Source organism: Myotis lucifugus, unplaced genomic scaffold (genome assembly GCF_000147115.1).
Source record: "Myotis lucifugus unplaced genomic scaffold, Myoluc2.0 scaffold_186, whole genome shotgun sequence".
Lineage (NCBI taxonomy): Eukaryota > Metazoa > Chordata > Mammalia > Chiroptera > Vespertilionidae > Myotis > Myotis lucifugus.
The window spans coordinates 677,798-696,098 of record NW_005871234.1 but is presented as its reverse complement, the minus strand read 5'-3'; the positions used below and the strand labels follow the sequence as shown (position 1 = coordinate 696,098).

General features: G+C 60.2%; 1 protein-coding gene across 6 annotated transcripts in view; it reads left to right on the top strand.

Moving 5' to 3' along the window:
• LOC102418060 (cytochrome P450 26B1) overlaps positions 1 to 14,254 on the top strand; it is a 17,372-nt gene extending 3,118 nt beyond the window's left edge. For 4 of the 6 annotated variants that reach the window (XM_006096756.3, XM_023760603.1, XM_006096758.3 and 1 more), the window contains exons 2-6: positions 1,196 to 1,420; positions 10,418 to 10,693; positions 10,875 to 11,030; positions 12,561 to 12,845; positions 13,228 to 14,254. In XM_006096756.3, coding sequence (XP_006096818.1) covers positions 1,196 to 1,420; positions 10,418 to 10,693; positions 10,875 to 11,030; positions 12,561 to 12,845; positions 13,228 to 13,620 — 1,335 coding nt within the window. In that variant the 3' untranslated portion in view covers positions 13,621 to 14,254. Of the gene's footprint in view, positions 1 to 563; positions 903 to 1,195; positions 1,421 to 10,417; positions 10,694 to 10,874; positions 11,031 to 12,560; positions 12,846 to 13,227 lie in introns of those variants that run through there. The other 2 variants (XM_014462659.2, XM_023760602.1) reach the window with 2 other exon arrangements.
• Positions 14,255 to 18,301: the final 4,047 nt, after the last annotated feature.

The window sequence follows — 18,301 nt, the reverse complement described above, 5'->3', positions numbered from 1 at the left end:
GCATGTGGAAAGTGATTAGGGCTCCGGGTTCTGCAGAGTCACTTTTCGGCGGTGCTGGGGTGTGTGCACCTCTAGCTGGAGAACACTTTTCCGTGGAAGAGAGGAAAGGGAGCAGGGGGGACCCACCCGGGAACAGGGGGAGCCAAGTGGTCCCTTCGGGCGAGCCTGCCCCGGGAGCCTGCAGCCCGCATCTCGCTGTGGTGGGCTGGCAGGCCGGGCTGCGGGACAGGTGGCGCCCCTCCCCTGGTCGCCCAGCGCGGCCCGGGCAGGAGAGGGGTTAATGTGGGGTGGGGTAGCCAGTGCCTACGTCAAAGGTGAGCGGGACGCCCCCGCCCCCGCCTCTCGGAGGTCCCCTTGGTTTCCGGTACCCTCCGGGGGCCGGCCCCACCGGCTCCTCCGAGTGCGGCGGGGCTCGGGCCTGGCTCTCTTCCGCCAGCGCCACCGCGGCCGCTGCGGGGGATCCAATTACCTGCGCGGGCCGCCCGCCCCGCCCCGCCCCGCGGGACGCGCCTTCCTCCCGCTCCCGTTCCCAACTACAGGGCGGCGACGAAAGCCCTTTGCAGTTATTTCCAGGGCACATGGCATCAGGGACATCTCGGCTCTCGGATCGCGCACAGACCCCGCAGAGCCCGCAAAGGGCCACCGGGTCCCCTCGCGGTCCACACCCGAGAGCCGAGGAAATCCCGCCCCCCGCGGCGGAGACGGCCTCGGGGCACGGACCGCTCGCCGCTATAAATAATCTTTGGCCTGCGGCCACTCCGCGGGGTCTCGCCAGCCCGTGGCCGGGCGCCTGGAAATATTTATTCCACGAGGAGGCGGAGGAGCTGGGGGTGGTAGGAAGGGTGACGGCGGCTCGAGCTTCGGGTGCTGCCGTCCGGGATACCTTTTCCCTCCCGACAGTCGTTAGTGAAAAACAGCTTTCGCGGGGTGCCCCTGGGCCTCCCGCCTCCTCGCGTTATTTATTATCCTCTGGGCCCTACTTCCCAGTTCCTGAGCTTGCTATGAAAAATAAAACCTACGCGCGTGCTGTGTATTGCGGGGGGGGGGGGCGGGGAAGGTCAGGGTACTGGTGCCTTGAATGGTGGCCCCCCACCCCGCCCCCACCCCCACCCCGCGGGCCCTGGAAGCTGGGCCTCTGGTGCGCCTCCTCCGGAGAAGCGCGCCCTCAGTGAGGTCTCCATGGTGGCTCCCGCAGGGTTCCGGCTTCCAGTCCTCGCGGAGGGAGAAGTACGGCAACGTGTTCAAGACGCACTTGCTGGGGCGGCCGCTGATCCGCGTGACGGGCGCGGAGAACGTGCGCAAGATCCTGATGGGGGAGCACCACCTGGTGAGCACCGAGTGGCCGCGCAGCACGCGCATGCTTCTGGGCCCGAACACGGTGGCCAACTCCATTGGCGACATCCACCGCAACAAGCGCAAGGTAAGAGCCCTGCAGCCCTGCTTGACCCTCTTCTCCCGCGCACCCCTCCTGGGGTAAGGCGTTCCCCGAGCCCTGGGGACATCTCCACCGCATCTGTGCCCGGCTGGCCCACCCTCCTGGGGGTTCCCTGCTGCGATGCGGAGCGAGGGCCTGCACAGGCCTCCGCCGGGTCGGCCCTCTTGCTGGCCCGCTGTCGGTCCAGCGGGTGGCTTTTGGAGGGGTGGTTTGGACAGAGCTTGGACGTGAGGGGATTGAGGCCTCTAACGCCAATCCTCACCGTGCTCCTCAAAACTGGAAGAAGACAGGGGTAGACGATGGCTGGGTCTCCCCTTCTTGCCATGGTTCCCCCGTGAATTCCGACGGGTCATTCTAAAATCAAACCTAGCCTGCCTGCCACAGGTTGCTTTCATGGAGACGCCAGCAGGCGCGGGGGCTGGGGGCACCTGGTGCGCAGCGGTTCCAGGGCTCTGTCTGGGAGCGGCGAGGTGAAATTGGGGCCACGACGCGCGCGGGTCTGGACAGTGGGGGCAGGACGAGGGGATGGGAGAGCAGCGGAGGCGCGGCGGGGGATCAAAGCGCACCTACCCCCTCCCATAAAGGGGAAGAGAAAGTGGGTGTTTATCCTGTGGATTTCCCGAGCGCCTGCAAGAGGCGCGAAGGAGGAGAGCCAGCGTGCCGCGAGCGAGCCTCCCCGCCCCCTCCCGGGGCTGAACCGCCGCCGCTGCAGCAGCCGCGGCTCGGAGCGCGGGCGGCACGTGCTGTTTGAACTGCAGTAACCCGAAAGCTGAGCCGCCGGCGGCGGGCGGGGAGCGGGCTTGCGGGCTTAGGGCGTGCAGAAGCGGGTGGGGGAGACTGCAGGACCTCTCCTCCTTCCTTTTTTTTTTCCCCATTGGGTCAGAGTACTCAGGTTTGAAACCTGAAGGAAACCAACAGGCAGCCTCTGATCTCTGCGTAGAGTGGCAGAGCCCAGGAGAGGGGAGGAGGCGACTGTGGGCAGCCCCCCTCGGCCGGAAGTCTGCGTGTGAGGTGGTCTCAGGGAATGTAGGAATTCGTCTTATAGTATTTGATGTCTTCGGAAAGGCCTGTGAAGAGTAGTTCTCCGTAGCAGACCACAGGAGGAAAACCCGCGTGGACTGGGCTGGTCAGCGCTCACCACCAACGCCCCCCCTCCCATAAAACATGTATTTCAGGACAGGAAAGGGACTCCCGAAGTCTTCTCTCTCATGGCCTCCCTGGAGCAGGAAGCCGCTAACCGGGCCCTGGTCACATTGGAGGGGGGTGTTCTGGGAAGCGGCTGGGAGGGGGCTGTAGGCTCAGGAATGGGGGCTTTTCAAATATCTTGGACACTTTTTCTTCCTTAGTGTTTGTGGCTCCACCAAAAGCTCATCCCGAAGACTGTGGAGGGAGGCTGAGGCTCAGAAACCCAGCTCCAAAGAACTCGATTGCTTCTCCTTTTATCTTTATAGAGTCTTTGACAAGAAAGTAATTATTTTCCCCTTTGCAGGGGGGAACACTGAGACTCGGAGAGTTTGAGAGACTTCAGTCCAGGAGACATAGCAAAGGCAGGTGGAGTCCTGAACATCCCTCCATGGGAAGAGGTGTTTCCTTCCGGGCTATCAAGAGGAGCCCTACTCAGTCCTGCAGACGCTGGAGGGTGGGGATGGGAAGGGATCCTGGGAGGAAGAAGGCTTGGTCAAGACCTGAGTGTGAGCCCCTGGGTGAGCTTCTGGGTGAGGCTGTTGCCTTGTGGAACCAGCCACCCTCTGCCTGACTTGGCCTTGGGCCTCCAGGTGGGGAGGGCCTGCCTGGAAAGCCCCAAGGTTTTGGGCTCCTGCTGTTGATTTGGGAGGAGTGGAGGAGGAGCGAGATGGCGTAGATGACCAATGTCAGAGGAATACACAGGGAAGGGGGAGAGAGGGCTGTGGTGGGACAGGGCTGGGAGCAAAAACTGAGGACTCCTATGGGGCCTACACGGGGCATACACTTGCCTTGCCCTCTAGCTCCCTGGGCATGGGGAGCAGCCATAATGAAGTTCATCCTTCATGGGGTGACACAGGCTTGGGAACCAATGCAGGGCCCTCCCTTAGTGTGTACTGATTGTGTTCTTGCTGTGTGACCTGTGTACACATGGCCCTACAGTAAGTGCATGGATAATCTCTCTATTTGGTGTTCCTGAACTAAATAGAAGGCCTTGGGTTAGATACAGATATAAAGCAGGAAACCTGGTCCTTGCCCGCAAAAAGCAGAGTGTAGCTGGAGGGATGAGAGGAGGATACTCAGGGGCACATGTTGGTCCTGGAGAGAATGGCCAATCTGCTGGACCCAACACCCAGTGGACCCAGTGCAGCCAGGGCGGGGGCTGCCGGGTGCCACTCACTGCCTTCTCCAGTTCACGCTGCAGTCAGGGACGTGCCTGGAGAGGGGGCTGCTGGGCCAGGCCCAGGCCTGGTTAGGATGCATTCGCAGGAAGTGAGGCCCAGGTGTGCTGGGGCCCAGCTGGCGGGGTAACTAGGAGCGTCACTGTTTCCACTGGGGCCGGTGACCCACTCCTTCTCTGGGAGGTCTGACCAGATGTTCTGGGAAGGGACTCCTCACGGCCATCACCGAATCCAGGTGTTAGCCCCGGCTGCCCTGGTTGTCTAGGGCCAAGAGAGGAGGGGTTGCCAGGGAGAAAGTTCGAAAAGTCTTTCCCAGTCTGAAATAGTCCTCTCTGAAAGCCGGGCCTGTGTCCCTACAGCCACCACCAAACTCTGTCCCTCCTCCTCTGCTACACTTCCCCCACCTGGAGTGCCCCTGATGGATGGAAGAGGCGCCCCCCCCCCTTCTTTTTGTGTGCAGAGAGGCTGGGGTTTGTCCCGGAAGGGTGGGCCAAGTCTGGTAGGAATGATTGGGGGCGGGGGTGGAATGGTCAGACATTTCCTCTTCCAGAGATAGGGCTGGGTCTCTGCACCAAGGGGCCAGGAGCTTCCGGGCACCTCAGACAGTGGTCTTCCCAGAGCTTAGAGGTGCACTTGGCCTGGGACCCCTGGACTGGGGAGACCCAGGAGTAGTCTTCTTGCCTCTCCTTCCCAATCCCTGGCTACAAGGACTTCTGTGGCAGAGGCTGAGGCGGGGCAAGGGCTCCCCAGGCTTTGGAGGGAGGGACTCTCACTAACCCTTTAGGCCCCATCCTGGGCGGGGGTGGAGCTTAGGCTCAGGGTCGCTGTACTCCTCTCAGAAACCCTGTGCATTTCTGTGGGGGTGGAGCAGCCAGGAGGTGCTTCCGCAGGCAGGCAGAGCCAGGAGGGCCGTGGTTGCAGGGTCCTGGGGGGAGGCCAGCCAGGCCTATCTCTAGGTGGCCTTTGGACCAGTGACTTTGAAGTCATTTCCAGGAGGCTCAGCTCAGAGCAGAAGTTCCCACCTGCTTTGAATGGGAAGGAGGGAGGCATGCATAGCCGGGCACCTCTATTATTGGGAGGGCCTCCTGGCATAGACCTTTGTCCCACCAGCTGAAGTCCTTCACCCAAAAGTCACTGTAGCACCAGCTGGTGGGCACAGGGGCCATGGAGGGGGCAGGTGGCAGGAACGGATGTCTCTGAAGGTCAGTGGGGGAGGAGCCCACAGCCAGCCTCCAGGGCGCCTGGGAGCCGTGCCTCCCTCTCCGTGCCCTTGTGCCAAACAGTGGGAGGGTGGGTTGGCTGGGGCTGGGGGCCACCCCCTCCCTTTTCCCTCTGTTCTGTGTCCTCCTCCCAGGATGGGGAGGGGTCTGTGCCTGCGATGCTGATGTGCTTGTTCACTCTTCAGCCTTGGGAGACAAGTGTGGCCTTGGTGGGGAGGGGGTGGGTGCTTAACCCTGAGCCCCTTTTGCCACTGATGTATCCATTCCAGGTTCCCAGGCAGAAGGGCAGGGATTGGGACCGTGTCTCCAGGGGCTGAGAAATACTGAGAGCAAAACAGAGTAGCCCGGACAGCTGGCCTTGCCCTTAGAATAAACTTGGGCCAGAGAGGGGGGTCCCCCTCAGGGCTCTGTCAGAGCCTTGGGGTTGAGTAGAGGGCCTGATGGGGCTAGGAATGGTGCCAGGCAGGGGGTTCAGGGACCCTGGTGGGTGTGGCCAATCATGCCCTAGACGTGACCTTGGGAGGCCCTTCCCCTTTGGGCCTCAGCTTTCGGGGGCGGGGGGGTTCACTATGGCTGGAAGAGGAATGGGTGGGCAGACCTTGTCAGTGTCTGTGGCTCTGCCAAGTGCTGTCCTCCTCTCCCGCACTGGGTGCTCTTGTGGTGTGTGGGAGAGTGAGGGGAGGTGATCAGAGCTGGAGGCAGATAGGGGACAGGTACACTGTTTCTACAGATACTGGGAGCCCAGAGGGACACGCACAGGCTAGGAGGTCTGGGCCAGCCCCTCCCAACCAGCGGGGCTGAGTAGGGGCTGGCGCAGGAGGCAGCCAGGGTGCCGTCCAGGCCCAGTGGAAATGCCAGGCGGCTGGGAAGATGACGTCCTCTCTTGTCCTCCCTCTTGCTCGAGTATAAAGTACACACCTTGGCGTCACCCCTGTGCTGTGCGGACAGCTGCCCCGGTGGCTGCGTGCCCTCTGTTATTCTTTCCACTCCTAAGGCCACGGCTCCGGTGGCTTGGCGGGGTGGCCTGCCTTGGCCCCCACCCTCCTGGGCAGCCGCTTCCATTCCTCCCAGTCTGAGTCACTGGCCCAGGGAGTGGGATCCCTCTCTGGCTCTTCCAGCTCTGGAGGCTGCCCATCCATCTCAATCTGTCTGTCCATCCGTAGCGGCCAGCAGAGAAGGGGGAGGTTATCTGGCTGGGCATAGCAGTATGCAGGGCCCTGGGGGTTCACTGAGTGACTCCCCTCCCAGGGGCACCGGGTGAGAGGCGGGAGCGGGGAGGAGGAAGGATTTGTAAAATCAATTATAGGGAATTTGAGCTTTGACAAGCCCCTTGGTGGTCCCCCCTCCCTCCCCTCCCCACCTCATTGTGGCATCATCTCTCCTCCAGGGGAGAAGGAGAACCAGGGATGTGGACTCCTGAGCCGCAGTGTTGTTGGGGGAACCAACATGGGCAGGGGCAGGTTTCCAAGCACATCCTAAAGGCAGGAGCCCCGCCTGCCCAGCCCATGGCTGAGCGTTCCCAGGTCTCCCCGACCCTCTGCCCTGGCCCTCCCTGGCTTTAACCCTGGTAGAGAGTCCATACCTGCTGCTCCCTCTGCGGGGCTTTGCCGGGGCCAGGCCTGGTTCCCGATGACCTTTGTCCAGCGTTCTTGGCTCACTGTTGGGAATTCCAAGGGAAGCCCAGAGGGGGACAAAGCCGCCCTGGCTGCTGTTACTGTTGTGGTCAGGGAAGGCGGCTCTGGGGGCCGGGAGCCCTTCCTTTCTTCACACTGAGCGGCTCCACTGGGCACCTTCCCACATGCCCGAGTCCTGACCCCGCCCGCCCCACTGCAGCCTCCCTCTGCCCTGGCCAGCACCTCCGCCTCCTCCTGGCCTGTGTGGTGGGGGCTGCCCCTGCTGCGGGAAGTGCCCCGTTGTTAACCCTGGGCACAGACCCAGGGATGAGGCCCTGGAGTTTTCCTGGGGCCTGGGAGGCCCAGTGCCTATGGAACAGCCGGCCAGAGGCAGGCGCCTGGCCTGGGCGACTCGCAAGCAAAGCCCCTTGGTCCCGGAGTGCCCGAAACTGCCTTTGCGTGGCTTCTCATTCGGGTAGTTTCTCCACCTCAGGGGGCTCTGAGGAGAGCCCTGGCACATCCAGGTGAAAAGGAGACTCCAGAAGTTAGATTTCTTGTTGGGTCAAGATAAGAGCCTTGCTCCTGGCTGCAGTTCTCTTTCTGGAAGCCCAGCCTGGGGTGGGGGTGGGGGACTGCAAGTTCAAGGTGTTTGTGGGCTTCCTGAGGTGTGGACCATTGGCCCTTTCAGTCCCTCGGCTCAGTCCCAGGTCTCCTGGAGTCCTCCCTGCCCTCCCCAAGGCTGAGAAGGCGCTATTCAGTCGGCCATCGCTAGAGGGCGCAGGGAATGTAACCTTTGGGGCAGGGCAGGGCTTGCCGGTGGGTCCAGCCTGGCTACTCCTAAGGTTGCACTGGGGCCCTGAGAGCTCCCCTTTTGGTAACCCCGAGATGGCCCCTCCTGGGCCACCGTAGTCCTTGTAGGGTGTGCGAGTGGGGGCCTGGCAGGCACCGGGGGACTCGTGCAGTGCCAGATTCTGGGCTTCTTGGAGGGGATAGCATCTGCTTAGGGACATATGGCTCCTGGGGTTTATGTGCTGTGTACATTGAAAGGAAAAAAGGGATCACCAGGCTCAACCTCGCCATTTTATAGGTGAGGACGCTGAGCCTGGGGGGTGACTTGGCCATGATCGCACAGCAAGTTGGTGGATGATCTGGGGTTAAAATCAGGCCTCTGGGCACCCAGCCTGCCTTTTCCCGCCACCCACTGCCCCTTAGGGCCCAGCTGGCATTGACTTTGCCGTTCTGGTCAGTGTGGCCCCTGCCCTACTGCCCCTCTACATGCCCACCTTGGAGCCCAGGTCTCCCTCGCACTGGGGCCTGGCCAGCCCCTGCCTCCATGCTTTCCATGTCAGCACCCCTCAGGGGGCCCCGGGCTGGCCGACTCTGGGCCAGGTGTGGCTTCTTTGTCCTTGCTTGTCCCCACCTCCAGCCTCCCCCCTGCTCCTCCCCTGATGCCTGGTGGCCACAGTTATCTTTCTACTTTCCCAGTGAGCCCGCTCAGCTCCACGTGCCCCTCTCTGCTCACCCTGTGGGCTCCTTGCGCTTCTGTAAGGCCCCTTAGTTGGCCAGCTTGGGGTCTGGGGACAGGGCCCCCACTCCCAGCCCATAAGATTTTTGACCAAGAGCTGAACCTAGAATCCTAAGGAGGCCAGGGTGGAAGGCCGAGACAGAGAACACTGCCTTTATCCATAACCCTGTGAAGGGAGCTGGCAGCCGAAGTCCCCCTGGGAATTCCTGGGACCCCCCACTGGACAAGGTGTGTGTGACCTGTCCTGGCCTGGGTTGCCCTTGCCCACCTCCCATCGCCCTTCTGCCTTTCAGCTGTCCCTTCCTAGCAGGAGCAGCCCCAAACAGTGCGGCTTCTCTGCCCCTCACCAGCGGCCTCCCTCCCTCCTTCCCTCCCTCCCTCTGCCCACCGGGAATTTCGGAATGAAAGTGCTATTGTGAACGCCTGGCTGGGCCACTGAAGGGCCAGCACTGTTATTTCTGCAAACCAGCCCTCCCATTAGCCATGCAGGGCCGAGGCCAGGAAAATGTTACCTTTTCCTCCTCGAGCTGACTGCAGGGGAAATTCTCACATTTACAGTTTGTGCGGTGGTTGTGTTTGGGGGGCAGGAGGGGAGGGCGGGCGCGTGTGTGTGGTTTGCATGGGGCAGGGTGGGGGGGCTGGAGGAATATTTGCCTCCTTCCCCTGAGCTGCCCCTCCCCCTCCTTTCCCCATGACCTTCCCCTTGGTGCTGGCGGGAGGGCACCCCCCTTCTGCTCCAGACTCTGGGTGGGGGGGTGGGTAGAGGGTGTCGGTTACAAGTGAGACCCACAGGCCATCAGTAAATAAACTAACATCCTCCCCTCTCTCCCCTCTCGTATACACCTTGGCAGCAGCAGGGGCATCTGGTGAGGAGGGGCAGGAGGGGTTGCTGAGGAATCGGGAGGACTGAAAGCAGGGGGGGTGGCAACAGGGTCTCATTGGCTACTTAACACGGACCAGGAAGATGCCAGGAATGAAAAAGGGCTTCTGTTAGCCTTTGTGATCTTTTGGGGTGGAAAGCCTAGCCCCCACCCCCTTGCCTCCAAACCTGGTCACACTGAAACCTTTTTGATGGCCCAGCTGTTAACAGACCCTCTAGGACAGTGGTTCTCAACCTTCCTAATGCCGAGACCCTTTAATACAGTTCCTCATGTTGTGGTGACCCCCAACCATAAAATTATTTTCGTTGCTACTTCATAACTGTAATTTTGCTAGTAAATATCTGATATGCAGGATGTATTTTCATTGTTACAAATTGAACATAATTAAAGCATAATGATTAATCACAAAAACAATATGTAATTATATAAGTGTTTTCCGATGGTCTTAGGCGACCCCTGTGAAGGGTCGTTTGACCCCCAAAGGGGTCGCAACCCACAGGTTGAGAACCGCTGCTCTAGGATCTCCACCTTGTACATGGTTCCCAGGGAGTGAGAGCAAATTTGGTCCTCAGGAAGTCCTACTTGCAGTCTAGCCTCAGACTCTCTTGTTCTCCCGTCAGTGGAGCAGAAGAGCCACCTTGTCCTCGCCCATTCTGCTCACCTTTGTTCCTCTCCTGGGCACTTCTGCCCTGTGGCCTGGGGATTCGGGAGTGGGCCACTGCCTCCCCTCCAGCCCTGCCCAGACCTCTCTGTGTTGCCCCCGTGGCTGGGACGGCCGCATCAACCACAGACCTGTGGGCAGTTGGGCTGCCCAGCCCCCAGAGCTTTGCCGTTGTTTGGAGCACAAGCTTTTCTGAGCTCCAGACAGAAGATGAGCGCGCAGGTCACCCTGGGAGTGATGTGGAAGGTCTCCGAGTAAAAATTCTGATGAATGATGTTTTCATCCCGTCCTGCCCCCGCCGCCCGCCATCAAGACACAGGCCCGTCAGGCTAGGGCCCTGGTCAGCAAACTGCGAGCCACATGCGGCTCTTTGGCTCCTTGAGTGTGGCTCTTCCTAAGCCTTAGGAGTACTCTAATTAAGTTAATAACAATGTACCTACCTATATAGTGTAAGTTTAAAAAATTTGGCTCTCAAAAGAAATTTCAATCGTTGTACTGTTGATATTTGGCTCTGTTGACTAATGAATTTACCGACCACTGGGCTAGGGGAGCCAGGGAGGGCACTGTGTCCAGGAGACAGAAGGTGGAGCGTGGCCAGGGTGAGGACCTGGAGTTTCCCCAGTCACAGCCAGGGGACCTGTGCCTCAGCCAGGCCCCCGGGAGCCTCGAAGGCAGCCCGAGCCCAGCTGACCGGGTGCCGCCCACCTCTCTCCCTCCAGGTGTTCTCCAAGATCTTCAGCCACGAGGCTCTGGAGAGCTACCTGCCCAAGATCCAGCTGGTGATCCAGGACACGCTGCGCGCCTGGAGCAGCCACCCCGAGGCCATCAACGTGTACCAGGAGGCCCAGAAGCTCACCTTCCGCATGGCCATCCGCGTCCTCCTGGGCTTCAGCATCCCCGAAGAGGACCTCGGCCACCTCTTCGAGGTCTACCAGCAGTTTGTGGAGAACGTCTTCTCCCTGCCCGTCGACTTGCCCTTCAGCGGCTACCGGCGGGTGAGCGCCCAGTCACGCGGACAGTGGGGGTGCCAGTGGGAGGGCGGGGGAGCCTTCACCGTGGTCTCTGTGGAGAGGGGACGTTCTCATAGGAACCCCCCAGCCCCCCACCTTGGAGGAGGCCCTTGGTGGCCCTGGCTTTCCCCCTTGGGGTGACAGGATGGTCTCCTCTTCCCCCCAGGGCATTCAGGCACGACAGACCCTCCAGAAGGGCCTGGAAAAGGCGATCCGGGAGAAGCTGCAGTGCACGCAGGGCAAGGACTATTCGGACGCGTTGGACATCCTCATCGAGAGCAGCAAGGAGCACGGGAAGGAGATGACCATGCAGGAGCTGAAGGTGGGGGCCTCCCCGCGGGCAGCACCAGTGCCCATGGGGGGGATGGCGCCGGCCCCCTCTGCCCCCACAGGGACAGTTTCTGAGCAGCTGCTGCGGCATCTCCGCACTGGGCTGGCGCTAAAGCAGGAGGGAGACCATGTCCCTGCCCGCCCTGCACAGGGTCTGGTGGGAGGACTGGGAGCATCTGCGATGGGCGGGGCTGCCTTTCCTCTGCCCGCAAACCGCTGTGCACCCAGTCCTGCTGGTGAAGTGTCCCCATGACACGGGGCCCCAGGCTCTCTCTCCATCCCGCCCAGTCCTCGCCACCATCGGAAAGAGATGTGAGAAACTGGTCCTTAGCGCCCTCCGCAGGGACTCAGTGTCAGTGGTGCTTGCCCACCTCCTCCCCTCCCCCGAGTCTCTACGATTTCAGTGCATTTTAATGGTCCCAAGAGCCCTGGAAGGTCACCTAGGGGAACTCGGACCCAGACGGGGAAGCCACCTGCTTGCGGGCAGCCCAGTCCTTAGATTTGGAACTGACTCGTGTCTCCTCCCATCCCACCAGCCTTTTCCGGTTGGTGGCCTTTGATGCCAGCCTGCTTGGCACTGATGAAGCCCACTTGGGCTGCCGGCACCGAGACGGTCCACATAGGGCTCCGAGAAGGGCTTCCTGCCCGCCTTTCTTAGGGGGTGTTCCGCCTGAGAAGGGACCCATTAGTTCACCTCCTGTAGATCCCGCCCCCCACACGCTTGCCAGGAGCTGTGGAGACTTGCTGCAGACTCCGCCCACCCCTTTCGTTTCCCCCCCTTCTAGCTTCAGTTTTCCTCCTGGTGAGCCAGGAAGGAGCCGAATAGCTTGCCCATTTCATAGGTGGAGCCATGGCAAGCAAGGGACCCAGGCCCCTTCACGCCCCTCTCTGGGCCTGGCTTCCACATGTGTAAAATGCAGGGCTTGGAATGAGGCCACCTGCTGGGCCCTTTCCATGGGGCACCCAGGGCCCAGGGGTCCTGCTCCCCAGGATACCCTGGAGGAGGCCCCTCAGCCTTCGCACTGCTGTGCCCTCCCCAGTCCTCGTGGGTCTGGCCTCGGACTGCCTCCCGGTCCCCGATGTCCTCCTGGGGGTAGTGGAAGGAGCTGGGGACTGGGAAGGTTGGGGTTTTGACCCTGAGCCCCCACCTCACTCACCTGAATAGTGCCTGGCTCCTGGGGATTTTTCTTTTTCCTGTGAGCTCACTGCACGGACCAGGCTGCTGGGGCTCAGGGCCCCGGATCCAGCAGTGAGTGAGAGTGGCCCCCCCTGGGGGACTGCCAGGCCAGTGCCCCTGCCCTGGGCAGTAGCAGTTGTATCTCCTACTGAATCAGGGCACGGACCCTCTGACCTGTGTCCATCGGGGCCTGAATGCTCCAGCAACATGAGGCCTGGAGGAAGCAGGCAGGACCCAGCTAGATGACGCTGAGGCTCGGGGGAGCCTGGCAGAGTGGGGTTCCCCGGGGCTGGGGCTGCCTGGCTGAAGGGATCCCTCACGGCGCCTCTCCTCTCTGCGTGGCAGGACGGGACCCTGGAGCTGATCTTTGCCGCCTACGCCACCACCGCCAGCGCCAGCACGTCCCTCATCATGCAGCTGCTGAAGCACCCGGCCGTGCTGGAGAAGCTGCGGGAGGAGCTGCGGGCCCACGGCATCCTGCACAGCGGCGGCTGCGCCTGCGAGGGCACGCTGCGCCTGGACACGCTCAGCGGCCTGCACTACCTGGACTGCGTCATCAAGGAGGTCATGCGCCTCTTCACGCCCATTTCCGGCGGCTACCGCACCGTGCTGCAGACCTTCGAGCTCGACGTGAGCCTGGGCCCCTGCGGGTGGGCCTCAGGGGGCCCGTGGGAGCACTGCCTTGGGCTGATGGGAAAGAACAGACTCCCCTCCTCGGGGTACTTCAGTCTGATGGGGAGACACCCCTGGTTTTCAAGGAGCTTTCGATCTGATGGGAGAGACCTCGTCCCAAATGCTAGGTCAGACGAAGCCAGCCTGGGTGTCATATATGACGTTGCATGTAGACACTCTATAAATAAGAGACAACATGCTGAGGGTGCTGGCCAGGCCAGGGGATCGCAGTAGGGTGTCTCTGGGCACATCCGGGTCGGGGGCTGGCAGGCAGGGAGTCCGGGCCACTCCCAGATCTCCGCTGGCCTCACCACCACACCCTTCCCCATCTTGCCTCCAGGGCTTCCAGATCCCCAAAGGATGGAGCGTCATGTACAGCATCCGGGATACTCACGACACGGCGCCTGTGTTCAAAGACGTGAACGTATTTGACCCCGACCGCTTCGGCCAGGCCCGCAGCGAAGACAAGGACGGCCGCTTCCATTACCTCCCCTTCGGCGGCGGAGTCCGGACCTGCCTGGGCAAGCACCTGGCCAAGCTGTTCCTGAAGGTGCTGGCGGTGGAGCTGGCCAGCACCAGCCGCTTTGAGCTGGCCACCCGGACCTTCCCCCGCATCACCCTGGTCCCTGTCCTGCACCCCGTGGACGGCCTCAGTGTCAAGTTCTTTGGCCTGGACTCGAACCAGAACAAGATCCTGCCCGAGACGGAGGCCATGCTAAGTGCCACGGTCTAACGGGGCCTGGCCACACCCCTGCCTCAGCCCGGCCAGGCCCTGGGGTGGGGGGCGATGGAAGGGTACAAACCTGTGTGTGGGAGGGGGCTGCAGCCCGGGGAAGGGGAGCGGCCCCCATACCTGGCCCTCCCGTTTTCTCTCCCTGGCAAGCCCTACCCAAAGCCAAAAGGGCCCAGTTCTTTGGCTCCTGCTTCTCCCAGTCTCTCTCCAGTTCCCACCAGCTTAGCTCCTGGGACAGGGCATGGCGGGGGCTCCGCATGCCCGTTACAGTGTTAAATGGCAGTCAGCTCACGCTGCAGCATTTGCTTGTCACGTTCCCAATGGATCCCTCCCTGCCCATTTCATTTGGACCCTATTGGTTTGAGGTCATGTGGTCGACATGGGGGGCGGGCAGGAGGAAGAGTTGGGCTCTTCAGCACCCCGCCCCCTCCTGCCTCTCTTCAGAATCAGGCACCTGCCCCTCCTGGGGTTCGCCTAGAGTCCCCCCCTTTGCCAGTTTGGACATTTGAAATTACCTATTGCTGCTACTTTTTTCTTTCCTCTGAAGTTGGGGCAAAAGAGCTCCAGGCCCTGTCCTCCCAGCATCCTCTCTGGTGGCCCTGGGCGTGCACACAGCAATGACATCCCCACCTCCTGGCCTTGAGCCCATCCTGCTCCACTGTTACACCCCGCCCCCCCTCCCAGGCCCTTGGCTCATATTTATTCACTGATCTAACCCAATCTTGGCGTTACTGGGGGCTGGAATTGCACCTCCTCCATCCCCCAACCTCCGTCCCCGCTGCCCGGGGACTGACTTCTGCGAGTGACTCAGCCCTCTCTGGCTGAGGTTCAGCCGCTCCCCCAGGCTCCAGACCTTCTGTGGGTTCAACCTCAACTGCACTTCTGGGGTGAAATCCAGCACCTCTGCCTTTGCCCCCCAGCTGAAGGTGAGGAATGGCCCACTGCTTCTCCCCACCCCCCACCTCTGTCCACAGCATGGGGACCTGGAGGCTGCCACCATCTCCCACACAGTCACTGTCCCCCCGGGTGCCCCCACTTGGCTAGTGAGTATGGGGAAGGATACGGGTTCTTTCTCTGACAGGGAGCGAGGGGCTCCATTGTCCCTTCCTTAACCTTCACCCTTCGGCCTTGGAAAGGTGTCCTTGAAGTCCCTTCCCACCTCTATGCCACTGTCTGCTTAGCCCAGCTCAGGGGTGTGGGACGAGATGAAGGCCAGGGGAGGTGAGCTAGAAGGCAGCCCTTCCTCAGCGGTCCTGAGGGGCTGCGGGGAGGCTGCGGGGAGAGCTGGGGAGAGCATGTGCGAGTTGTCAGAAGTGATTTGCTTGGAAATGGGCCAGTCGGGGGGTGACTGGGGGAAAGAGGGGTAGCTGCTGCCACCAGCATTTGGAGTCGGCAATTTGGGACGCCCCCCGGGCTGGTTTGGGGCCTTTGATGAGTCTTCAGCGATCTTGTCTGGTTGTGGATTTTTCTTTGCTGTCTATGTTTCTCAATTGGCTTTTGATGCTATAAAAGTGATGAATCCTCTTTACAAGAAAGCCAGCCCCCAGAGGAAGGTGCAGGGCGTCGATGCGCTTGCCTCTCCAAGAGGCGACCACTGTGACCACTCAGTGGCCGCCTCTGATGGTGTTGAGGGGACAGATGGCACTCCCGCTCTGGACCCCACTCAGAACCACCTGTTCTCAATTGTCTCATTTGGTTTCTACCTTTTTCATTATTAAAAAGAGCGTGGAGCAGATATCATTGGCAAAACATAGACATTTAAAAAAATTAGTCAAATCTCTCAATTTCTCTGCATTCTGAAAAGCAGGCAAAACTGTGTTAAGACTCATCAGAACTTGCAGGATAGCTGCATGGTCTACCAGAATTGGCCGTCCACAAAAAGCCCGGAAGTTAACCCTTCAAGCCAACCCAGCTTGCCCTGGCCCAGTCGTGCTCGATCGAATAGCTAGGGCTGCACGGGTGCAGCTTCAGGCAGGGAGTCCACTGGGCGTGGCCCTGGCGGGGGTGGGTGGCTGGAGGGCGCTGGAAGGCCTCCGTGGACCTTCCATGTGGGGTGACCAGCTGGAGAGGGGCAGAGAGGAGGCTGAGGAGGGTCCCTGTGAGGAGGAAAGAAGGATCGTTTGCCCTACCGGGTCTCAAAGGTAACCAGAGAAGGAAGAAAGCTCTTGACCGGCTGAGCGAGGAGTTCCCATGTCGACGTCCATCCATCGCTCCTCTGTGCGTCCATCGGTGTCCGTGTGTCTGTGTGTAGGTCTTCTAGACGTAGCGTAGATGGGTGATGTTTTCTCACTTACCATTCCTAACGATCGTAACTTGACGTTAAAGAGACAAAACCCCACAACACTTTCCCTGCCACGGGCTTGCAGACTGAAGCACTTTCGAAGTTGGGCGCTGGCGTTTGTGCTCTGGGCACCATCCTGACCCTGCCCAGATCGCGATGATATTATTTTATACACAAAACTTTTTTTTTTTCATAAATGTTATAATTTTGTGTCTGTCTTTATAAACTATTATAAGTACTATTTTTGTTATAATTCAAAATAGATATTTAGTATAAAGTTTTTGCTGTTAAATATTTGTTATTTAGTAAAATATGAATTTTTCTCTATTGTAAACATGGTTCAAAATATTAATATGTTTTTATCACAGTTGTTTTAATATTGAAAAAGCACTTGTGTGTTTTGTTTTTGAGATGAAACCGGTGCCGTGTGAGTGTTTTTGCTGTCACGTGGGCTTCATCTGTATATAATATTCCATGTTGCATATTTAAAAAAAAATGAATGTGGTGCATTTTGTGATTTTGAAAGTACTCCATGTGGCTCTTTTATAGGCTTCCGTAATAAACCGTGGGACGCACCTCGCTTGGCTCTCTGGTCTCTGCCTTCTCGGCCTCACTGAAAGGGACAACCCCCCCCCCCCCATTCCCTTCAGCAGCACCCAATCCCACCTGCCAGGCAGGGGGTTCTTCTGAAAGCATTTGTCCTGTGAGCTCACCTGCCATTCCTTGTGCGCAGGCGGAGAGCAGTCCGAGGCAGGGTCCTTCGACAAGCAGGGTCCCGGGGGGAAGGGAAGATGCAATTAGACCACCACTGGCCCCGAGGCCTGGTGGGGGAGGAGGCAGCTGGAGCCAGCGCCCCCGCCATGGCCATGATCACCGGGGTCAGGCGTCTCAGTGCCGGACACGGCAACCCGGGGTGCTCAGGGCCTGCCCTCACCGTCCACCGTGTGGAGAGGGATGTCCACAGCCACATGGCGGACTGAGCAGAATTCAGTTCCCCTGACTCCAGCCTCGTGTCACATGAGGCACGTTTCAGAGGCTGTTCCACGGAGCAAATAGGCTCCCCGGTTACATAAGTTTGAGGAAGGGGTTAAACAGGTGGTCAGATCCCCTCTCTGTGGGACCTTTCAGGACCGTGTGCCCGAGAACGGCACACTAAAGGGCAGTGTGGTGTGGAGTGGGCACCGCGACGGGCCCCCAAGCCCATGCGATGACAAACCGGGTGCTCTCTGCCGATTACCAACTGTGAAGGGCTGCTCAGCAACCTGTCACAGAGGAGGAAGGCGAGACCAGCCCAGGGCACGGCCGTCAGCCCCGAGACAAGGGACATCCAGGGTGGCTCCCGGGATTGAGGGGCCACGGGTGAGGAGGCAGAGCCGAGACCCCAGAACTGCACCAGGAAGCAGGGTGCCAGGCCTCAGTGCCCAGGCTGGTCCAGCCTCTGCCACGCCCGGTGTCGTCCCCAGGCTGTGCTCAGGGAAGGCTCTGAGCTGGCCTGAGAAAGGCCTTCTGTGGCTGCAACAGGTCTTTTCGGTTCAGTCTGTCAGACTCAGTCTCGGCTCAGAGGCCCCAGGCGCAGACACAGCCCAGGTCGCAGGGCCTCTCTCCACCTGGTCGCAGAGCCTTGCTACCCAAAAGAGAAACACCAGCACGTTCCGAAGAATGCCATCAGGGCCGGGCACTCAGCAGGCCTGTCCCCCATCCTCTGCCCTGTGCCACCTTCTGCCTCACCTGCCCCCCCCCCCCACACCCAGGCCCTGAATCCTAGACCTACACTACCCCCACCCTGCCTGCCCTCCCCAGGGGGAGGGGAGGGAGCAAGGTGAGTCCTTCGTTTTCTTTTATTACTACTATTATTTTTTAAAACTGTTTTTTAAAAAATATATATTTTTATTATTGATTTCAGAGAGGAAGAGAGAGATAGAAACATCAATGATGAGAGAGAATCTTTGATCGGCTGCCTCCTGCACGCCCCCCCCCACTGGGGATCGAGCCCACAACCTGGGCATGTGCCCTGACCAGGAATTGAACCATGACCTCCTGGTGCATAGGTCAGTGCTCAACCACTGAGCCACACCAGCCTGGAGAGTCCTCCTTTTTCCATAGGATAGAGTCTCAGAGTGACAGAGACTTCCCCATGGCCTCACAGAACCGAAGGGGCGTCCCTGCACCAGAAGCAGACCACCTGACCCCGCCCGTGCCCACTTGGAGGGGCCCCCTCAGACGGGGTCTCCAGGGTCAGTGCTGGGCGGCATGACACACCCGAGCTTCCCCCGGGCGGGGAGGGCGCCGGCGGAAGGCAGTCGTTCCTCAGAGTGTGAATTCCACCTCCTGTGGAATGTCCCTGTGGCAGCAGAGGGAAAGGAAGCGGGTCCTCGGGCTGCCCTGGGTCTGACCGCCCGC